This window comes from Sphaerodactylus townsendi, linkage group LG02 (assembly GCF_021028975.2).
Source record: "Sphaerodactylus townsendi isolate TG3544 linkage group LG02, MPM_Stown_v2.3, whole genome shotgun sequence".
NCBI lineage: Eukaryota > Metazoa > Chordata > Lepidosauria > Squamata > Sphaerodactylidae > Sphaerodactylus > Sphaerodactylus townsendi.
This window is the reverse complement of record NC_059426.1, coordinates 142,142,319-142,160,413: the sequence shown is the minus strand read 5'-3', so window position 1 is coordinate 142,160,413 and position 18,095 is coordinate 142,142,319. Positions and strand designations below refer to the sequence as shown.

At 44.0% G+C, this 18,095-nt stretch overlaps 1 protein-coding gene across 1 annotated transcript; it reads left to right on the top strand.

The window, feature by feature from the left end:
- Positions 1 to 9,392: 9,392 nt before the first annotated feature.
- On the top strand, positions 9,393 to 17,560 carry PGF (placental growth factor). Its single transcript, XM_048483488.1, has 6 exons — positions 9,393 to 9,665; positions 12,683 to 12,722; positions 14,007 to 14,203; positions 14,430 to 14,506; positions 16,253 to 16,282; positions 16,370 to 17,560. Exons 1-6 carry the CDS (start codon positions 9,609 to 9,611, stop codon positions 16,437 to 16,439), a joined length of 471 nt encoding a protein of 156 aa, XP_048339445.1. The 5' UTR covers positions 9,393 to 9,608; the 3' UTR covers positions 16,440 to 17,560.
- Positions 17,561 to 18,095: the final 535 nt, after the last annotated feature.

The window sequence follows — 18,095 nt, the reverse complement described above, 5'->3', positions numbered from 1 at the left end:
GGGATCTGATTTTTGAAAACTTGGAGAAACAATAAGGAAACCCTAGGAAGACCTCAAATCTTTTTGTATTGGACCCAATGATTTTTTTAAAAAATTGAACCTATAGCATAGGAAATCTGAAACCATTCAAGAACTACATAAACTCTATTCATGGGCTTCTTCCTCCTGAAGTTCCTCTCGCGGCCCCCTCCTTGTTTATTTATTTTTCATGTTGCTATGCCTCCTTTCTAGAGAACTTGTATGTGGTAGCTTCCAGTTTGGAGTGTTTTTTGGAGCTTTCTACACCGCATCATGCTGTAACAGTCTTGTTCCCAGGATTTCTGTCCTCCACATGGTCTTTCTGCAACTTGCTTTACTCTGATCTTTTTGGAAACAGCACAATGCAGACATGTAAGAAATTGTGTACATTTTGATGCTGTGCAAAGGTCCTGCCCACATTAGTATCATTTCTCCACGGCCAGCCCCTCCGAGTTGCATATTCAGGACTTTGTGGCTTTTGTGTTTGGATTATGGCATCTTTGTAGCATAAGTTTTATTTATAAGTAGTGCACAGAGCAGCAGATCCACTACTCCACATCAGATACCTCAGGAAAGAGTCAGATCCTGCACTGCAAAGTGTTTTAGGTTGAACCAAATCACCTCTTCCTCCGTCTGGGTGTCATCTTTTCCAAGTCTGAAGGGTACACCATTCAAACATACAGATGTTCCAGCCCACCTATGACCCATCTCCTGACCCTTAGTTCACATATCAGTGGACCATGATTAGGTGAAGTATTTTTTGTGCTGAATTCCACGCTGGGAAAAATTTCACACATTTAAATACAATTGTTATAAGCACAGGAGATAGGGAGGGTTTAAAAAAAGATTGCATCCCTATTAGAATGTGCCTTGGTATTCCAGGAAGAGGTGGGGCACATAAATAGACTGCGCGGAGTAGCCAAGAACTGACTGCCATGAAGCTGAACAAAAGCAAAAAATGCCTGAGATGCTGTGTGACCCTGGGGCAAAGCTGACGCTGCTTCTGTGTGGAGGCTAAAGCATATACCTTATAGCTCTAAGCAACAAAAATAAACAGCAATGTCCTGGCCATGTGCAGCAGCTGGAGGTGACTAACTGCCTGGATCTTCCTGCTATTGCTGAGAGCAACAAACAGCAGTGTCTGTGTCAATGGAGATGAACAACATCAGCTCACTTCCCGCAATTGTCAGCCTCCTCAACAAACAGGACCACAGTCCACCTGGCCTGGAGGAACCTTCCACGGTGCAGGAATTTGCACTTTATAGCACAAGAATGTTCTGACATCAGTGGCTGAGTTGGTAGACATCCGTCATTCAGATCTCTGAATTAGATAGGCACGTGGAAGGAAGCCTGGATTTCCCCCCTACCTTGAAAGCTGAAAATTATTTGAGAGTGGAATTGTTAGTCATTCATTCAATTTTTTATCTTGTAAACAAGTGTTGCAAGCTTTTGTGCTGTTTCGGACACCTGCAAGGTCTGTTCAACCAGATGTGAACTTAAAATCATAGGAATGTGTGTTTGTTCCAGGGTGAAGCTTCCCTTTTCAGAGAATCTGCTGCCTCTTAACAACCGTTCCCAGTTAAAGCCTGCAAGGATGACTGTGCTTCATTTTCTTTCTGAAAAATCCGACAACACAGCACAATAAGTTTGATTAAATACTTAAGAGACACAATAAGGACACAAGAGAGGAATATCGAAAATAAGTGATCAAGACTACTTTGTTTATAGATAATAAAAGCAAAGATGCAATTCAGATCTGTTGGAATCTGGCCCTGAATACAGGCTGAACACCAAACATAAGTAAGCTAGGTTATTCTAAAATGCTTAAGCATTTTCATGTATATCACCTCAGAGATAATTTAAACTGAGATAATCACGTTTGTAAGGTAAACTAGTGTTACTATTTACGTGTGTACAATGAAGCTGTGATTTAGAAAGTCTGGATCAACTCCTATCTTTCACAAGGAGTCACTTGAGTAGGCAAGCCATGGCTGTTTCAGCCCATAGCTACACTATGCAGGCCTACTTCATAGGACAGCTGTAACAGTGATAAATTAATGCATGTAAATAAAGGTTTGAACACTGGAAATGCTAAATATGATGTTACAATGGTGGTGGGACTGAGAAACAACGGCTTGCTCAGAGCTTTTTGAGTGAGCTGAGATTCTGGAGAGGGCAACTGACGGCAAAGTTTCAAAAGACGATCAAAATGGTCAGATAGGTTAATCTGGGAGTAGGTATGTTGGTCCCAAGTTTTAAAGGACAACACCAGCAGCACACAGCACCTTAAGTTGAATTGTGCCTGGAAACAGAAATGGAGGCAGTGTAGTTGGGCCAAGAATTGAGTAATGTCATCCCTATAATCAGCGGAAGTAAGGTTGCCAACTTTCAGGTGGTGACTGGAGATCTCCTGGGACTACAACTGATCTCCAGGTAACAGAGATCAGACCATTGTGAAGCAGGTTATGCTGACTGTATGACTGGTCCAGGGCTTGCATGGCAGAGCAAGGATTCATCCAGCGTCTCCCAGATCCAAATCCATTGCTGTAACTGCTATTCTACGCTGGCTTTCAACAAGAACCATCGTCTTGTATCAGTTCATCTTTTTGCTGTGGGATATGAGAAGACGGAAGTGCTCATGTGCACCTTCCCTCAGAAATATGAACTGACATATAATTTCAAAAAGACCTTTAAGAATAAGCATTTCTGCTCTTTACGCTCCAAGGAATATGCACTCATATGTTCTTAAACTGCTACTGAATCTCCAGTGGGCTTTGAGTTCCTTTCTCTTTCCAAATTCTTCTAAAGAATGTTAATGGAATGGAAGTTATTCAGAAGGGATTAACATGCTCAATTTCACCACTGAAAGAAGACAGAAATGATACCCAGTAAAGAAGAGGGTTATATCCTTATCACACATACCTACACACACACATCACCAGATCGACAGATAAGATTCCATGGGATTGAAGGCTCTTCTTCATGACATTTGTAAAAGAACAACCCTACATTTGAAGTATTGGTGGTTTCCTCTTTGTTGTGATTCTCAAGTTTTTGTATTTTTCCCGTCCTGCAGTTTCACCTATGATAGCTACTTTTGGAACTGGAGTTTTAAAATAGGGCTTTTTAAAGTATTCAGCCAATCAGTCAGTGATAGTTTTAATAAACAGAGTAAAGGAATTGTGAGGGAGGAGGGATAAACTATTTGGAAATTTCTTCCCTGTACCCCAGACTATCTAGGATTCTGTATGCTCTCAATGCTTATACAATGTGGTTTTCTTTTTAAGGGGCTCTCTGCATTACATGTCTCCTGGAAGACACTCAGCTCTCATTAATCCTTTCATTGTGGGTGGAGTCTTTCATTTTTTTTTTCAGTCTGAATTGTCCAGAAAGTTACCATGTCAGAAGGTTACTATGTCAGGCTGCACAGGGAGGCCATTGAAATTCACAAACACCAAGACAACTTCAACAAGAGAGAAGAGACTCTGAGAATTAACAAAGCTTGGCTACCAGTACTTCTGGTAGCCAGAAGCAAAGGCCAAGAGCATGCTAAGTTCATGGACAATGGACTCCAACCAAACACAGGATTTGCATTCACCAATACTACTGCTGCTGCTGCAGGGAATGCAAATGTGAATCACTTCCTGGACTGAAAACCCCCCACCTGCAATACTGTACTATCAACCAAACCTTTGCATAGCAAGTTCCACCCAAACACTTACTGATTGGTCCCCCACCTGGGGACATGACAATTTATACCCCACTAAAACATTCCCTTCTCACTGGACACAGTGTGTAACAGACTTCCCTCTGTGTTACACCTCTGAAGATGCCGACAAGATGCACCAGACCACTGCCACACAGCCCGGAAAACCCACCACAACCAGCCTCCGAGAACACATTATAAACTTTGTTACTTATTATTTACATAGTTCACAATCAGTTCTTGCATTTCCCTACTAGGCTGTTATGAAAGAGGGGGTTGGCAGGGGGGTAGGCAGGGAATGTAGTTCCTGACATCCATTAGGCGTTTTTCCCCATGCAGACATCTGCAAAATTCAGCTGTTGTCCTGATGATTTTGAACTGAATTTAACTTTAAACTAGACTCCGTTGGTCATTCATTGGCGTTTGCCAGTCAGCAATGACTTTTGTGCACATTACGTGTGATTCTATGCGTACAGATGAGAGCTCTCTTCCTTAAAATTTTGCTGACTGCCATGAGTTTCTCTGCTGGGTTGGCCTCATTTGTGTCCTAAATCATCCCCTTTTGTCTTCCTGTTCTTGTCATCTCCACCCCACTCTATGCCATTCACAGCTGCTCCCGGATGGTGTTATGTTTCCCAAGGATATGATACGCATGATGTGCCCATCCAACTAGATTTCAGAGTAAGCTCTGACATGCCATTTGTAATATCCAAGTTTTTGGGCCCTGAAACAGTTAATGTTAGAAATGTCCAGGCTCAGATTCAAGAGCTCCTTCAAGTGATCAGGAGGCCACAAGGCTTAGCCTTCTTGCAGAACTGTGCCACTGCAGAATGTTCATACTTGTCTGAAAAAAATGTCAAACCAAGATTTCCCTGTGCATGTAAGACTAACAACACATCAGAGAGAAGGTAAGGATAAACATTCCATACACAGCCTGAGATTATGCAGTTACGTTAACGGGGATTAGAAACAGCACCTTTGAACTGAATTTCCTTTAAAAGCCCCAGCTTAATTTTGTAGCTGTTGAGAAGAGTTTACAAATTTGCTGCCATGCATCTTACCTACTCATTGGTCAAATCTGTACAATGCTAAAGGCAAGCATGTGCATTAAATGTGTGGAATTCAATGCTACGGCCACAGGCTTGTGAAATTGCAAACCACAACTGAGTTACATCATGTGAAAAGTAGCAAAGAACATTTCTGAATATATTTGGGGCCAAGACAACCCTCTCCGTAATAATAAAACACTAATCCAGATCTGGCCCATGTACAACTGCTGTTTAAAGATGATTAGTAGCAATATATGCAAAACAAATTATTTGAAGGCACATGTCCAAGGGCAGCAAAGCGGACGTTCAAGCTGACCTCTGAGAGCTTGATTTCTTAATCTTAATAATGTGTAGCAAAAGAGAGATACCAAGAAGAAGAAAATAATTACAAAGATTAAAGAGAAATTGAAAAAGAGCTGTAAACATTACAAACAGAAACCCTTTATATGGTCTCCTGCAGTCAATCATTAGGTATAAGGCTAGGTTGTTTATTTCCAATATTTAATCTTAAACTTTGGGGTATTTTAAATGTCCTGAATAGCCACAACCAGAGAATACAACCAGCCAAATAGCACTCTGAGCTATGGATGAAACATTAAATCCTGAATTGAACCGCCACATGCTGCATCTTTACTCAAGAGTTAGCATAGTCCTTAACTGAACTACCTTCCTGGAATGTTGTGGGGTTGAAAGTGGAGACAAGTACGCTGCTGTGAGTTTCTTAGTGCAAGGGTAGGTTTAGGATCCTTCAAACTGGGACTAGGATTTCTTCTGGAATTCCAACTGATACGGAGATGATCTAGATCAGTTCATCTGGAGGAAATAGTAGCTTTGATGGAGGACTCTATGGCATCAGAGCTCACTCCCCCAACTCTGTCTTCTCACGACCTCAAATATCCAGAAATTTCCCAAGCCCGAGCTGGCAACCCTAGGTAGCACACAAATGTAATAAGGAAAATAAATAACTGAACAACTACGCTGGACCTTACAACTATATGAGACATGTTCATGGTCACCACATCAGAAGCACAATGTGAATCTAAACAGATCATTTAACAAAAAATCTACTACTATTTGGATGCCATTCATTTTGTATTTCCTGTTCCCATTCACCCCGACTAAGCAAATGTCTTACAACCTAATCCAGAGAAGGGAGACCAAAGTGCGATTGGGAAGCAGTGCAGACTTGCACCAATAAGTTTGCCCACCCTGCCAGTGTAGGTGGCACCTACACCAGCGGGGAGGGCAAACAGGATGGCTGTCAAAGGCTGCCTGCTCCAGAGCCACACTGCCGACGCCAGTGCAGCTGGGAGCAAGCTAGGGGCATTCCCTGGTGGTGGAGCCAACCTTAGTCAGTTTCCTCTGGACTTTCAGGCTGGGAACGTTCCTAGCACAGGCCTCTATCCTTTTTCCCCAATGGGGGCTGTTCAGGCAGCTGGGAATTATCTGGGTTTTGCAGCCTTCCTGTGCCATCTGGAAGCCCTCTGGATGGGGCTGTAACACATGTATTAGTTTAATCTAGTGGTACCAAGTATTGTTGAACCTGTGAGTGCGTTTGGAATTTTGGGAAAGTGTAGAGGGTGCCAAACACAAAATGGCTGCCATAGAATCAAAACTGATCACCAAATGGCTGCCCCATGGCTGTGAATAATCTTTTAAAATTGGGAGGTTCCACAAAATGTTGCGAGGTTCCAAGCCGATGAAGGCAGCCATTGCTATGATACAAGGCAGTGACCTCAGGTGAGGAAAAGGTCTCCCTCAGGGTGTTGTGGGGTTTCTGGGCTGTATGACCGTATTCCAGTAGCATTTTCTCCTGATGTTTCATCTGCTTCTGAGGTTGGAATCTTCAGAGGATTTCCCTCAGTAACACACCATTACAAACTTCAGAATACAGAATGCTGATGGCAGGCATGGATTATATTGAACTACAGATCATATATTTTGTGAAACAGGAACTGCTTTGTGCAGTTGTTACTTACACCAGTTTTCAAAATGTTCCAGGGATATTTCCCTAAAAGACAGCTTGATAGCACCATTGATATCTCATTATAAGATACTGCCCAAGAGGAGTAATGGGTGTACTTTAGGCCCTAGAGCAAGGGTCCACCATGTGATTCCCGTGGCACAACTAATACTTTCCCTACCATCCCCAAGAGTTTTAAGAAGGTGGATGTGGCTTAGGGTGGCTTCTAGGTGATGGCAGGAGCTCCCCCACTATTGCAACTGAACTCCAGGTGGGTGATAGAGATCAGTTCATAGATAAAACGGCTGCCTTGGAAGCTGGACTCGATGGCATTATACCTCACTGAAGTCCCATCCTCACTAAATTCCACCTTCCTCGGGCTACACACCCCAAATCTCCAAGTATTTCCCAACCTGAAGCTGGCAAGCTGAGTGGGGCCAGACGGGGCTACTGTCCAGAAAGGCTTCTCTTTGCCATTGGAAATCTGATTGGCTGAGTAGATTTTTTAAAAGCTACTTCAAGTACTGCTGCCACCACAACACAAGTATCGTCACTGTTTTACTATGTGTGTCCATTTGAAAAGGGATCTTGGTAAACAGAGCTTGGTAAACATTTCTCAGTGAAATGTTGATGTGCTTATTAGAGTTACACATAAGCCAATTCCCTGACATTTTGTGGTTAGTGCCACCTTCTAAGGCAACCATTTTGTAGTGGCCCCTTCTACTCTGTATCAGAATTCTAAAGGTGCCCACAGATTGAGCTGTAGAGCACACTCACAGTACCCACAAGTTAACTGAGGTCTGGCCAGCACTCAGAGTGGATGCCTGGCACAAAGAATCCTCTGCAGGGAGTTCATTGTAGACGTGCACTTCCTTATATGTACACTGATGTGAATAGACAGGAAATTTGCAAACCACTGATCTACTCTGACAGGCAGCAGACTTCTAAGTTCTCGGCAAGATCCTAACTTGGAAAATAAAAGACTGAACCAGGGACTTTATATATTGTGCTCTACAACTGCATGGCTCTTCTCCAAGTTTGGTTTTTAGTACACCAGTGTGTCATGTGATATAGTGAAAAACAGAGGTTAACCGTGTAATTGAGAAAAACCACAGAGAAAATATTTATCCACTGATGAAATAAACTGCAGGAGTCCTCCAGCTAGTCTAAGCCTTTGTCATAATGACCTCTTCACTTGTGCCCCACAGCAGCCGTGTAGGTTAAAATGGAATCTGAAATAGATGTTGTGTTTTATTTTCAGTATAGGCCTTTTGCTGACTTCTTACATTATTTATTTACTTCTTTATACCACACTTCCCCCCAATGGTGGCCCAAAGTGGCTCATAACATTCTCCCCTTCTCCATTTTATCATAACAACCCTATGAGATAGGTTAGGCTGCGAATGTGTGACTGGCTCAGTCATCCAGCAAGTTTCCATGTTACAGCAGAGATTCAAACCTCAGGCTCCTAGATCCTAGTGTACAACGCTAACCATAATACTCCTCTGGATCTCAACTTGAGACAGCTGTGCCACTCTTCCTCCTTCATTACTTGCTATAGTTTGGATTTCTCAATCTAAATTTCCTTGTGTGGTCCTGAACTATTAATATATTTAGTATTCTTGAGTTCCTTGACTTCACAGGATCAAGAAACCCTGAATGAAGGGCACATTCTGAACCGCAGACTTTGAAGGACGAGTCCAAAGTCTGCGGTTCAGAATGTGCCCTTCATTATAGGGATGGTGGCTGCCCAAGTGAAATCAGTTGAAGCAATGGGGCTCACTCATGTCATTGTTAGGGGAGAAAGGAATCATTTCCGGAATATTGACACCAACGGATGCACCAAGGTATGGCTGTGGCCACATACTTGATCTAATATTGCTCAAGCGCACAAGCAGCCCTCAGGATCCTCGGAGCCAATCTGTCTGTGCAAATAGACTCTAGCTGCTTGTCCAAGCCCTGGGAAGCTGTATTTGGCCACAGCGTCTGAGCACACCATGTGTACACAAGATTTACCTCCCTGCTTCCAACCCAGAAGGGGTTTCGCGTTACACAGATTTACCTTCCGGCCAGTGTGTCGAAAAGAGCTAAGAGGCCCCAGCATCAGGTTGCACAGGGACACAAATCTGCACGCACACAAAGCTGGCACTGTGCCCCAGACATCCCGCATTCCACGTAACTGATGGAAGCATAGATACACCTACATTTACACACCCACAGACCGTGCTCTTTCACATCCACCCTGTCACTCTCACGCACACCTGGGCAAAGAGGATTACAAGCCAGGATAGGCTCACAATGTGCGCGGGTGTATGAATACGCACAACAACCCTGCAAGCCGTGCAGCGCACGCTCTTCCTGCAGGGAACCCTGGCAGAACTCTAGCGGGACATGCGGAGGGGCAGACAGAATGGCCTCGATGACCCCCACCCTTTCGGCCTGAGATCAGAAGAGTTCAGCTACCAACACGTGAGGCTCACGGGAACCCGGGGCGTCCCGCGGGGCCTGGGGCCCGTGAAGCAAAGGCGGGAAGCCGAGTGGGACGTGGGAGGAGCTGGAAGGCGGGCACGTGGCCCTGGGGCAGCTTGGGGGGGGGCAGCCTGGAGCCCGGCTCAGATCAGCCCCTGCTGGAGCACAGCCTGCCTCTCTCTTGCTCACTTGGTGGCACCTTGGCACAGTGCCTGCGTCGGGGGCACAGGAGGCTCTCCTGGCGCCGGGCAGCTGCTGCTTCTGGGAACCACGTGTGCCCCGCCGGGCCCCGGAGACGCGACGCCCGGCAGATCCTGGGGCTGGCCGCCCCCGTCCCGTCTGGTGGTCTCCTCCGCTCTGCGACGGGACTTTAGACTGGGCGTCCAAAAGTGCAGCGTCCGCGATGCCAACTCTCGGCGGCCTCCTGGTGACTCTTGCCCTGCAGCTGGTGCGCGCGAAGGTGCGGGATGCTTTCGGTCTTTCCCCGACCCGTGGCAGGTGGGATCTGGACTGGGGCAAGCCCTGGGTGGGGTTCCCCCTCTGGCCCCCGAAAGACCCTCGAAGACCGCGCCGCTCTGGGCGTGGTGGGAGGGAGGGCGACCGGGTGCTTCTGGCTCCCAGCTCAACAGAGCAGTGCGAGCTGTCCCGCTTACAAACAAGAAGACCCGGAATAGCAGCCTTGAAGGGGCGCCCTCTCTTCAGCTCCCGAAGCCTTGGCGCGATCGGGGGGTGGGGTGGGGGGTGGCGCATAAGAATATACTCAAACTCAGCCAGACGTTTTAAAGCGCTGCAAAAAAGAGGTCCGGGGCTAAACCCTGATGGGTCCTTGCTTGAGCAGAAAGCCCTGCTGCCTTCATGGCATTCTGTATTAAAACTAAAGCTCAAGCCCCTGTAAATACAAGGGCTTGTTATGTGGGATCTCCATCTCCCAATGTCCAAAGCCTCTGTTATCAATTCCCATGTTCCAAAGCAGAGCCTGGCCACGGGATAAACTACTTCCAGGGCTTCAAGCCCAGGTCTATTGAGTAGACTTGAGGGACTAAGTAGGATCTACAGGGGAGTGCACTGTGGTTCAATGGAAGAGCAACTGCTTGGCTGTCAAAGGATCCCAGGTTCAAGCCCTGTTGTGTCCAGGTAAATAGTGTGAGGCAGTAGGCAACGTAAAACAATTCTGTCTGAGATGCTGTAGAAGAATTGGCTTGACTTGGGATAAATGCAGCTTCTTGTGGATATTAATTTGTGCCTGTTTGGACAAGGAAGTCCAGAAGGTGGGTGATTACAATAGCACAATATCCTGCAATGTGCAGGTCTAGCAAGTTGCCCGTCATACGGTGTTGCTGACAGTTTTGTTTGCTTCCAAGCTACACCTCATTCCTGTCACAAAGATTCCTCTTCCTGCTGTGCAAATGTCTCACAAGACGCAGGGGGGAGTCTTGCACAAGAGAGGTACAGGAGGTATTCTCCTGGTCTCTGCTCAGCCCAGTGAAGTTGGGGAAGTGTTTCCCTGTTTTGCAGGTTTCTCCTGGCAGAAAGAAGAAGGAAAGTATCCTATGATAGGAGAGGTTCAGAGTAATTTCTCCCATCTCCTGTCCCCAGTCTGACAGGAGCTTGTAAAGCAGGACACCAATCCTTGTTCCACAGGCTTCCTTGGGGATCAATGCAGTGGTTCTGGAGAAGTGTTTCTCTCCTACATTTCCTTTGGCTGAAGAGAATCAAATAGCAAGTTTCAGGGCAGAACAACAGCTTGTGCCTGCCCTCTTCTCCTCATCATGCTGCTTATTCCATGGAATCAGGAGGGACTCATACATGCCTTGTTCCTGATTTTGAGAGGTTTTCCTCTCTTGGGAAGGTAAAAGGAACCGGGTAGGCAAGTGGCTGTCATTATTTGCATGGGGGTGAGGCACTTTGCTATTAAAGGTGATGTGTTTGGGGAAGGGAGATGCCTGGCAGGCATTTCAGTTCAGGTGTCCGGTTTGGTGAAACATGTTCGGCCCCTTCCGCACATGCAGAATGATACACTTTCAATACACTTTTTCAATTGTTTGCAAGTGGACTTTGCTATTCCGCAAGTAAAATCCAGCTGCAAAGTGCATTGAAAGTGGGTTGAAAGTGCATTATTCTGCGTGTGCAAAAGGGGCCTTAGAGAAGATATCAAAGGTCTCCTGTCCAAAATCCTTGATGCTGATTCATTGACACTTCTATCACTACATTGCACTGCTCTATTTTCTCTCTCTTCACCAGTAGTGCTGACGGATGAAAGAGGTGTGGGGGTCTCAAACATGGTTCGGAATGGGCTATCCTTGTGCTTTCATCTTACCCTCTTTTATGTTTACCTCTTTCCTTCTCTTTCCTTTTATGTTTACCTCTTTCCTTCAGTAAAAGATACCTCCTCCAAAGGTTTACCCAATATCTCTATAAATTAGTGTTTCTGATATATAAGTATAGTTGAAAACATAAAATATGTCTTTCAGCACATCAAAAAGGACAGGGCTGTGCAATCAGGAGCAGAGTGTATGATTCAAGCCAGATTTTTTAATGCATCCAACTACCTGCTGAACTAGTTTAGCTTGGTTATGAATGCTGATTCTCAGACATTGCATTGATACTTAATTTTGCTAATTAAAAAAAGCTTTCATAATCAAATTCATCTTCTGGGGAAAAAAACTTTTGAGCTTCCAGTTTGTAGTCAAATGCACTAGTGACCATGGATGCAGCAAACATTATTTTTTAATTTTCCTTTTTGTTTTACTTCAAGTCTCCTCCCAAAACTACTGACAAAAATTTTTCAACATTTTTTTTCAAATTCTGATTTATACTGATTGTTAAATGTACAAGGACCTCTTCCATTTGGAGTACCTTATTCACTCCTGCCCTGCCCTGCCCTTTTTCTTTCTGTTTCTCAGTTCAGAGGACACCACTGTCCGACCACCTCAAATTTGTACTAGTTTCATCCTTCCTTGGGCAAACCTTTACTGGAATTTGAAGGCACGGGGATCTGTGCGCTGGAGTGACACCTGATGGTCAGAAGCTGAACTGCAGCTTCTCTCCATAATTCACTCAACTGTATACTCTTCCATTGGGCCTGTAGGAAGGCATGAGACTAAGTTAATGGGACTGGAAGAGTGAACAAGAGGTTCTGCAAGTAAAGCTTGCCTGGAAATAACATCCTTTTACTTGGAACCCCCCTGATATATGCCGATATCTTATATTTAGTCATTGGTGGAGCAAAAACACTTGGGGCATGCTCAAAGGGATTTTCTTCACATATTCCATATCTGAGAATATAAAGATGTTTTTTACCCCACTGTAGAACTGGTTTTAATATAATATTCATTTTATATGTGTATTGTGAAACATCTTAATAGTCCTGATATGTAGAAAGGCAGAATATGAATTTTTAGCAAAATGAATTAATGTGCAGGGTTACTTCTTACATTTTTGGGTTTCTTTTCCCCCCTCCTCTTTTCTTTTGAACAGGAAGACTTGTTTTTCCAAAATAGCACCCGTGAAGCGGGAGGTGAGTGTGAACCTCATCCCTCTCATGCAATGTTTTCTATTTGTATGATGCCATTCCTTTTTCAGGTTTCTGCAGTCCTAGTCCTATTGCATTGCTTATTAGCTATTTCATCCTACTGATTGCAATGAATTATGCTGTATAAACCAAGTGCTGCATATTTATTTCTTTTAACATATGTCTCTTTTAGCGTTAGTTGTTTCAGACAGGTAGGGAACCTTTTTATACATTGTTATTGTGATTTCTAAAGGCCTAACTACACATTACACAGTCCTCCTGTCACATCCTCCATCAGGACATACTATCAGATGTCTGCTGAGATGGAAAGCTCAGTTCTAAGATGCATGTCAATTCTAAGGTGTGTGAAAGGTTCCATTTGGATGAGGATTACCATGTTCTGTTTTCCTGCCTTGAAAGACTTGTTTGCCCCACTGGGCAAAGGTAACATATTAAGACCCAAAGGTAGCAAAAAGCCCCCTTTGGGGCTGTTGCTGGTTAGGTAAATGGTGCAAGGGGGAAGGCTTAAATACCCTCTCAGCAGCCCTGATCCAGTTGGACCCCGTGTGCCCAAGAAGAGAAGTCTTGATGGGGAATGCACATATATCTGATAGAAAGGTCTTGTGACCCTGACACAATACAAGGATTGTGCAAAATTTATTGAGGCTTTAAGAGTTATGCACACGGAACTGAAGATGGAGGAGTGTACCTTGGAAATATGTTGCAAAATGACTCCCTCATGCATGAAACTATGCCCTCACCTGAGCTTTCTTGTGTAAAAGACTTGCATCCCACCATGGATGCAATCTGGATCAATTAGAACCACCACTGCTTTTAATGAGCCCTGCTGGGATAGGGCGGTATATTAAATCTAATAATAATAATAATAATAATAATAATAATAATAATAATAATAATAATAATAATAATAATAATAATAATAATAATAATAATGGTATGCACGTCTGGCCTTTGAGACATTTTTGCAGTATAGTGGCAAATGACTCACCTCTGCCAATTGCTATTCCTTATTGCTCTCTTTTTGCCACCATTACAGCTAATTTATGGTAGCCCCATAGGGTTTTCAAGGCAAGAGACACTCAAAAGTGGTTTTGCAACCTTGGTATTCCTTGTTGGTCTCCCTGCATTGTAACCTTGGTATTCCTTGTTGGTCTCCCATCGTAATATTAACCTGGGCCAACTCTGCTTAGCTTACGAGATCTACTAAGATCCAGCTAGCCTAGAGTATCCCTGCTGAAAATCATGGTCTCTTTTTGGCATATTTTCCAGTTCTGTCATTTTATGATGTTTGGAATCGTAGCTCCTGCCAGCCCATGGAAAGACTGGTTAATATTGTATCTGAGTACCCCGGTGAGGTGGAGCACATGTTCAGTCCTTCCTGCGTCTCCCTAATTCGCTGCAGTGGATGCTGTGGAGATGAGAACCTTCATTGTGTCCCAACAGAGATGACCAATGTCACCATGCAAGTAAGAGATTGTTCTATATGTTGTAGGTTGTCATGAAGTGACATCTAAAAGATTTGGTTACCTGTCTCACCTTGCAATAGGATAGAAAGGGTGGCTGCCGCTTGGAATTTGGCATGCAACAGAATGTCTTTGCCTGGGGCTGTAGCAGGAACAGAAGAAAAGACAATAGCAGCAGAGAAAGAGATAACAGAAACTCATTAGAGTGACACAGGTTTTACCCTTTCAGCTTCTAAGGATGGCATCAGGAGAGCAGGCATCCTACGTGGAGATGTCATTTGCTGAACACAAGAAATGTGTGTGCAGGTATGAATCTTTACTGTGGCAGACTTGAGTGCCCTGTACTTTGGGCATCCTTCTACTAAGAGTTTGAATTCTTGTTGGATTAAGTGACCTTAACCTTGTATCACAATAAGCCTGTTCAAGACACACACAGAGACATCTTATAATTCTTCCCTTCCACCTAGTAACCTTACTGTCACATGCAGAGACAGCGCCTTTCCGTGACAACTATGCTTCCGAGTTATCCAGTATCTTGGCTGTAGAAGAATTTCAGCTGTCCACAATTCTAAAAATGAAGTGAGGCTTTGTAAAATTTGGAGACTGGTGTTTAAAAATGCTGGGGAGGGGGCATGGCTCAATGCAGAGGTGTAGCTATAAGGGGGCCAGGGGGTGCGCCGGTGGGGGCAGAAAATCGCCCTTGCCCCGCCTTGCCAGGCCTGGCCCCACCCCACCAGCCTGGCCCATTTTCAGCTGGCAGAAAACGGTTTCCAGCCAGTATAAAAAGGTTAGTGGGGGGTGGGGCCACAGGGGGGTTGGCGTGTGGGTGCCATTTTCTTCCCCAACACCCCTGGCTTAGTGATAAAGCATCTGCTTGGCATACACAGAGTCCCAGGTTCAATCCCTGGAATCTCCAGCTAAGAATCAGGTAGTAGGTGATGGAAGGACCTCTGCCTAAGACCCTGGAGAATCTCCGCCAGTCTGAATAGAGAATACTGACCTTGATGGTCTGATTCAGCATAAGGCGGTTTCCTGTGGTCATGTGATGTGATCACTGGAAAGCACTCTCCATTTTTTCTCATCTATTCATGTGAGTGTGCAACCCTTTGTAGTTGAAGGTACACCTTTGCTTTGATCGATTAGGAAGCCGCTCTTTTTCAAAATGTGCTTTCTTGTAGTCCTGATGGTTCTCTGTTTCTGAAGGACCATTTTTTCCTACATAAGCTTACATCCCAGCTGTGCTCTACAAATCAACTACTGCTGGCAATGCCTCCTCCTTGAGTTGTTCAGTCATCCTCATGGAATGGCCAACCAGAAGGCCCCTTTTCTTTGGATTTTTCAATAGAGATGCAAAGTTGTTTTAATTCTGGGTGGCTTTTCATTAATGTCCATGATTTTTTCAGATGTTCTGATGTTTTGTGTGTCAGTCTATTGGTGTGCTTTTAACTGCTATTTGGCTTTAGTGTTAATCTTATCTGGCTCTAGAGCCGTTATGTATTTTTTTCTGTGAGCTTCCTTGAGACCTTCTATGGGATGGTGTAATGTACATCTTCCAAATAAACAAATCCATTAATTTGCACAGAGTGTGAAGGTCACTTGGCACTCATTTTAACTCTGATCACTATGTTTTCCTGAGACATGTGAACGATTGATTCATGTTGGATAAAATGGAAGAGAGAATGATAAAAGATGTTTTGGGGGAGAAAGTGTGGTATGAATTAAGCAAACAAATAAATAAATGTTGCCCAAAGGCTATAAGCGAGACCTCACTTGGATTTTGAGGCCCAGATAGAAATGATTGTAAGCAGAAATATGGTTCAATTGCTGAAAGTGGTGGAGGATCCTTGAGAACTGTGAGCAATGAAAAGTGACAAAAGATAGGACTAGTGTAAGAGAGAAAAGGGCCTTGAATGACTGTGTTCCTCGTAAGGATGAGATCCTGACATGTAAAAATGCAAACTCTTGTGTTATTTATGTCTGTAATACCTGTTCCCTTAATACTCATGAACTTTGTGTTCCTGTAATGTGACCATATAACCTTCCTCCCCATAGGCTTCGCCCAGAGGCTCCAAAGCCAGGAAGGTAAGTAGAATTCATAGAGATTCTGAACTGTAGCACTCTTGCAGTTTGACCTTTGGCTCACTCTTTTTTTCCCCTTTCACTGTAAAGGAGGAAGAGGCCCAAGGGAAGAGGAAGAGGAAGCAAGATGAAGCGAGCAAGACACAGACTGAAAGACTGAACTCTATGTGAGTGAATATCGACACCAGCGTGAGAGGAAGGAGTAATACTCTGAGTCGTGGGTAGAGAAAGATGGCTTCTTCTAGCAATGGCTGATTCCAGGTTGCCAGCAAAGCTTTGTATGGATTATGGGCAGCTGGTGGATTCCATTGCACAGAACTGAAAAAAAGAGAACCCTGTTACCTAGCTGAAAACTTTTTTTGCAAAAAATATTAATAATGCATCCATATGACTTCTGTGCATAGACATTACCATCCTCATAGCTCTGAATTATGGCTTTGGTTTGGTTGTACACCAGCAGTTTCTCAGACCAGATAAACATGATTTATATGACTTCTGTCGCTAGAATAATTTCTAAAGTGCACTTTTTCTTCATTTTAATTTCCAGTAAGTTGGCTAATACCATAAAATACAATCCTGGAGTGGAAAAGCTATTAGCTCAGTGGCAGAAGCAAGCTTGAGATATACGAGCTCTTGACTGGCACTAAGCAAATGATACACAAAAGGAATGGTCCTCATCCAGCTAAAGATAGTCACATCTAAATTCCATTGAAATCAATGGGGCTTAAGTCAATTGTGGCTGTTTTATCCCGTTTATTTCAATAGGATTTGAGCATGACTAACTAGCTGGATTATGGCCAATGTTGCAAAGAGGAATCTTCCATACCACATGTTCTTGAACATCCAATGTGTTTACATCCCCAGAGGCTCCTTCAGATATCTGGAAGAAGGAAAGTAATCTCAGTCTTCTGATAGAATTCTTTGGGTCTCCAAATGCTCAACGATATTTTGCATTGTAGATTTTTTCTAAGTACTGCTGGAATAGTCCCTTTGAAGCTTGTCTTCCTAACAAGTTTTGCTAGCCTCAGTGTGCAACAATTTTCATTTTTATATAACAGACCTTAGAATCAAGATGCAAACTATCAGGTATGTTTACTCACATATAAAAAAAACAGAGGCTTTTGACCAGGACTGGAGCGAGGGAAAACTGCATCTGGGGCATGCGTGCATCCTGCGCCCTTGCCAAGGCTCGCATGCAGTGGTGAGATTCAAATAATTTAACAACTGGTTGTTTACCAGCACCATTTTAACAACTGATTCTGCTGAAGTGGTGCGAACCTGCTGAATCCCACCACTGCCCGCATGCCCAGGAATGCCCCTGCCATGCCCCCACACCAGCGCGCGCTCAGTGTGTCGCACACACACCCTGTCCCCTTGGCGCTACACCACTGCTTTTGACTGGCTGAAATAATTTTTATTGGTTTGATTATAGGATTTTAAAGAAATGAATCAATTATGTTTAACTAAATTGCAAAATCTCAATGAGAAGGTGTCTTTTGCATAAACCTGGGGGATTAGGGCACTTTCAATTATGGGAGAAGTAATTTACCATTCCAAGCTATCTGCTAGCTTTGTATGTGCAGTATAGAAAAGAAAGCCATCTTGAGGTCTCTTTTTCATTAAATCTGCAGCAACGAGGGCAATGATGATGCACTTCTGTGGCCCCTCAAGATTCCCTTGACCCAAGAGATTTTGCTTGCTTGCTTCTGGCCTCACCAATTAATTAGGGCAAGGGTGAAACTTTAATCTGCAACTAAGCCTTCTGTGGACAGTTTGCACTGGCTAATCAGTTGAAAGGTTGTGCCTCAGATTAAAA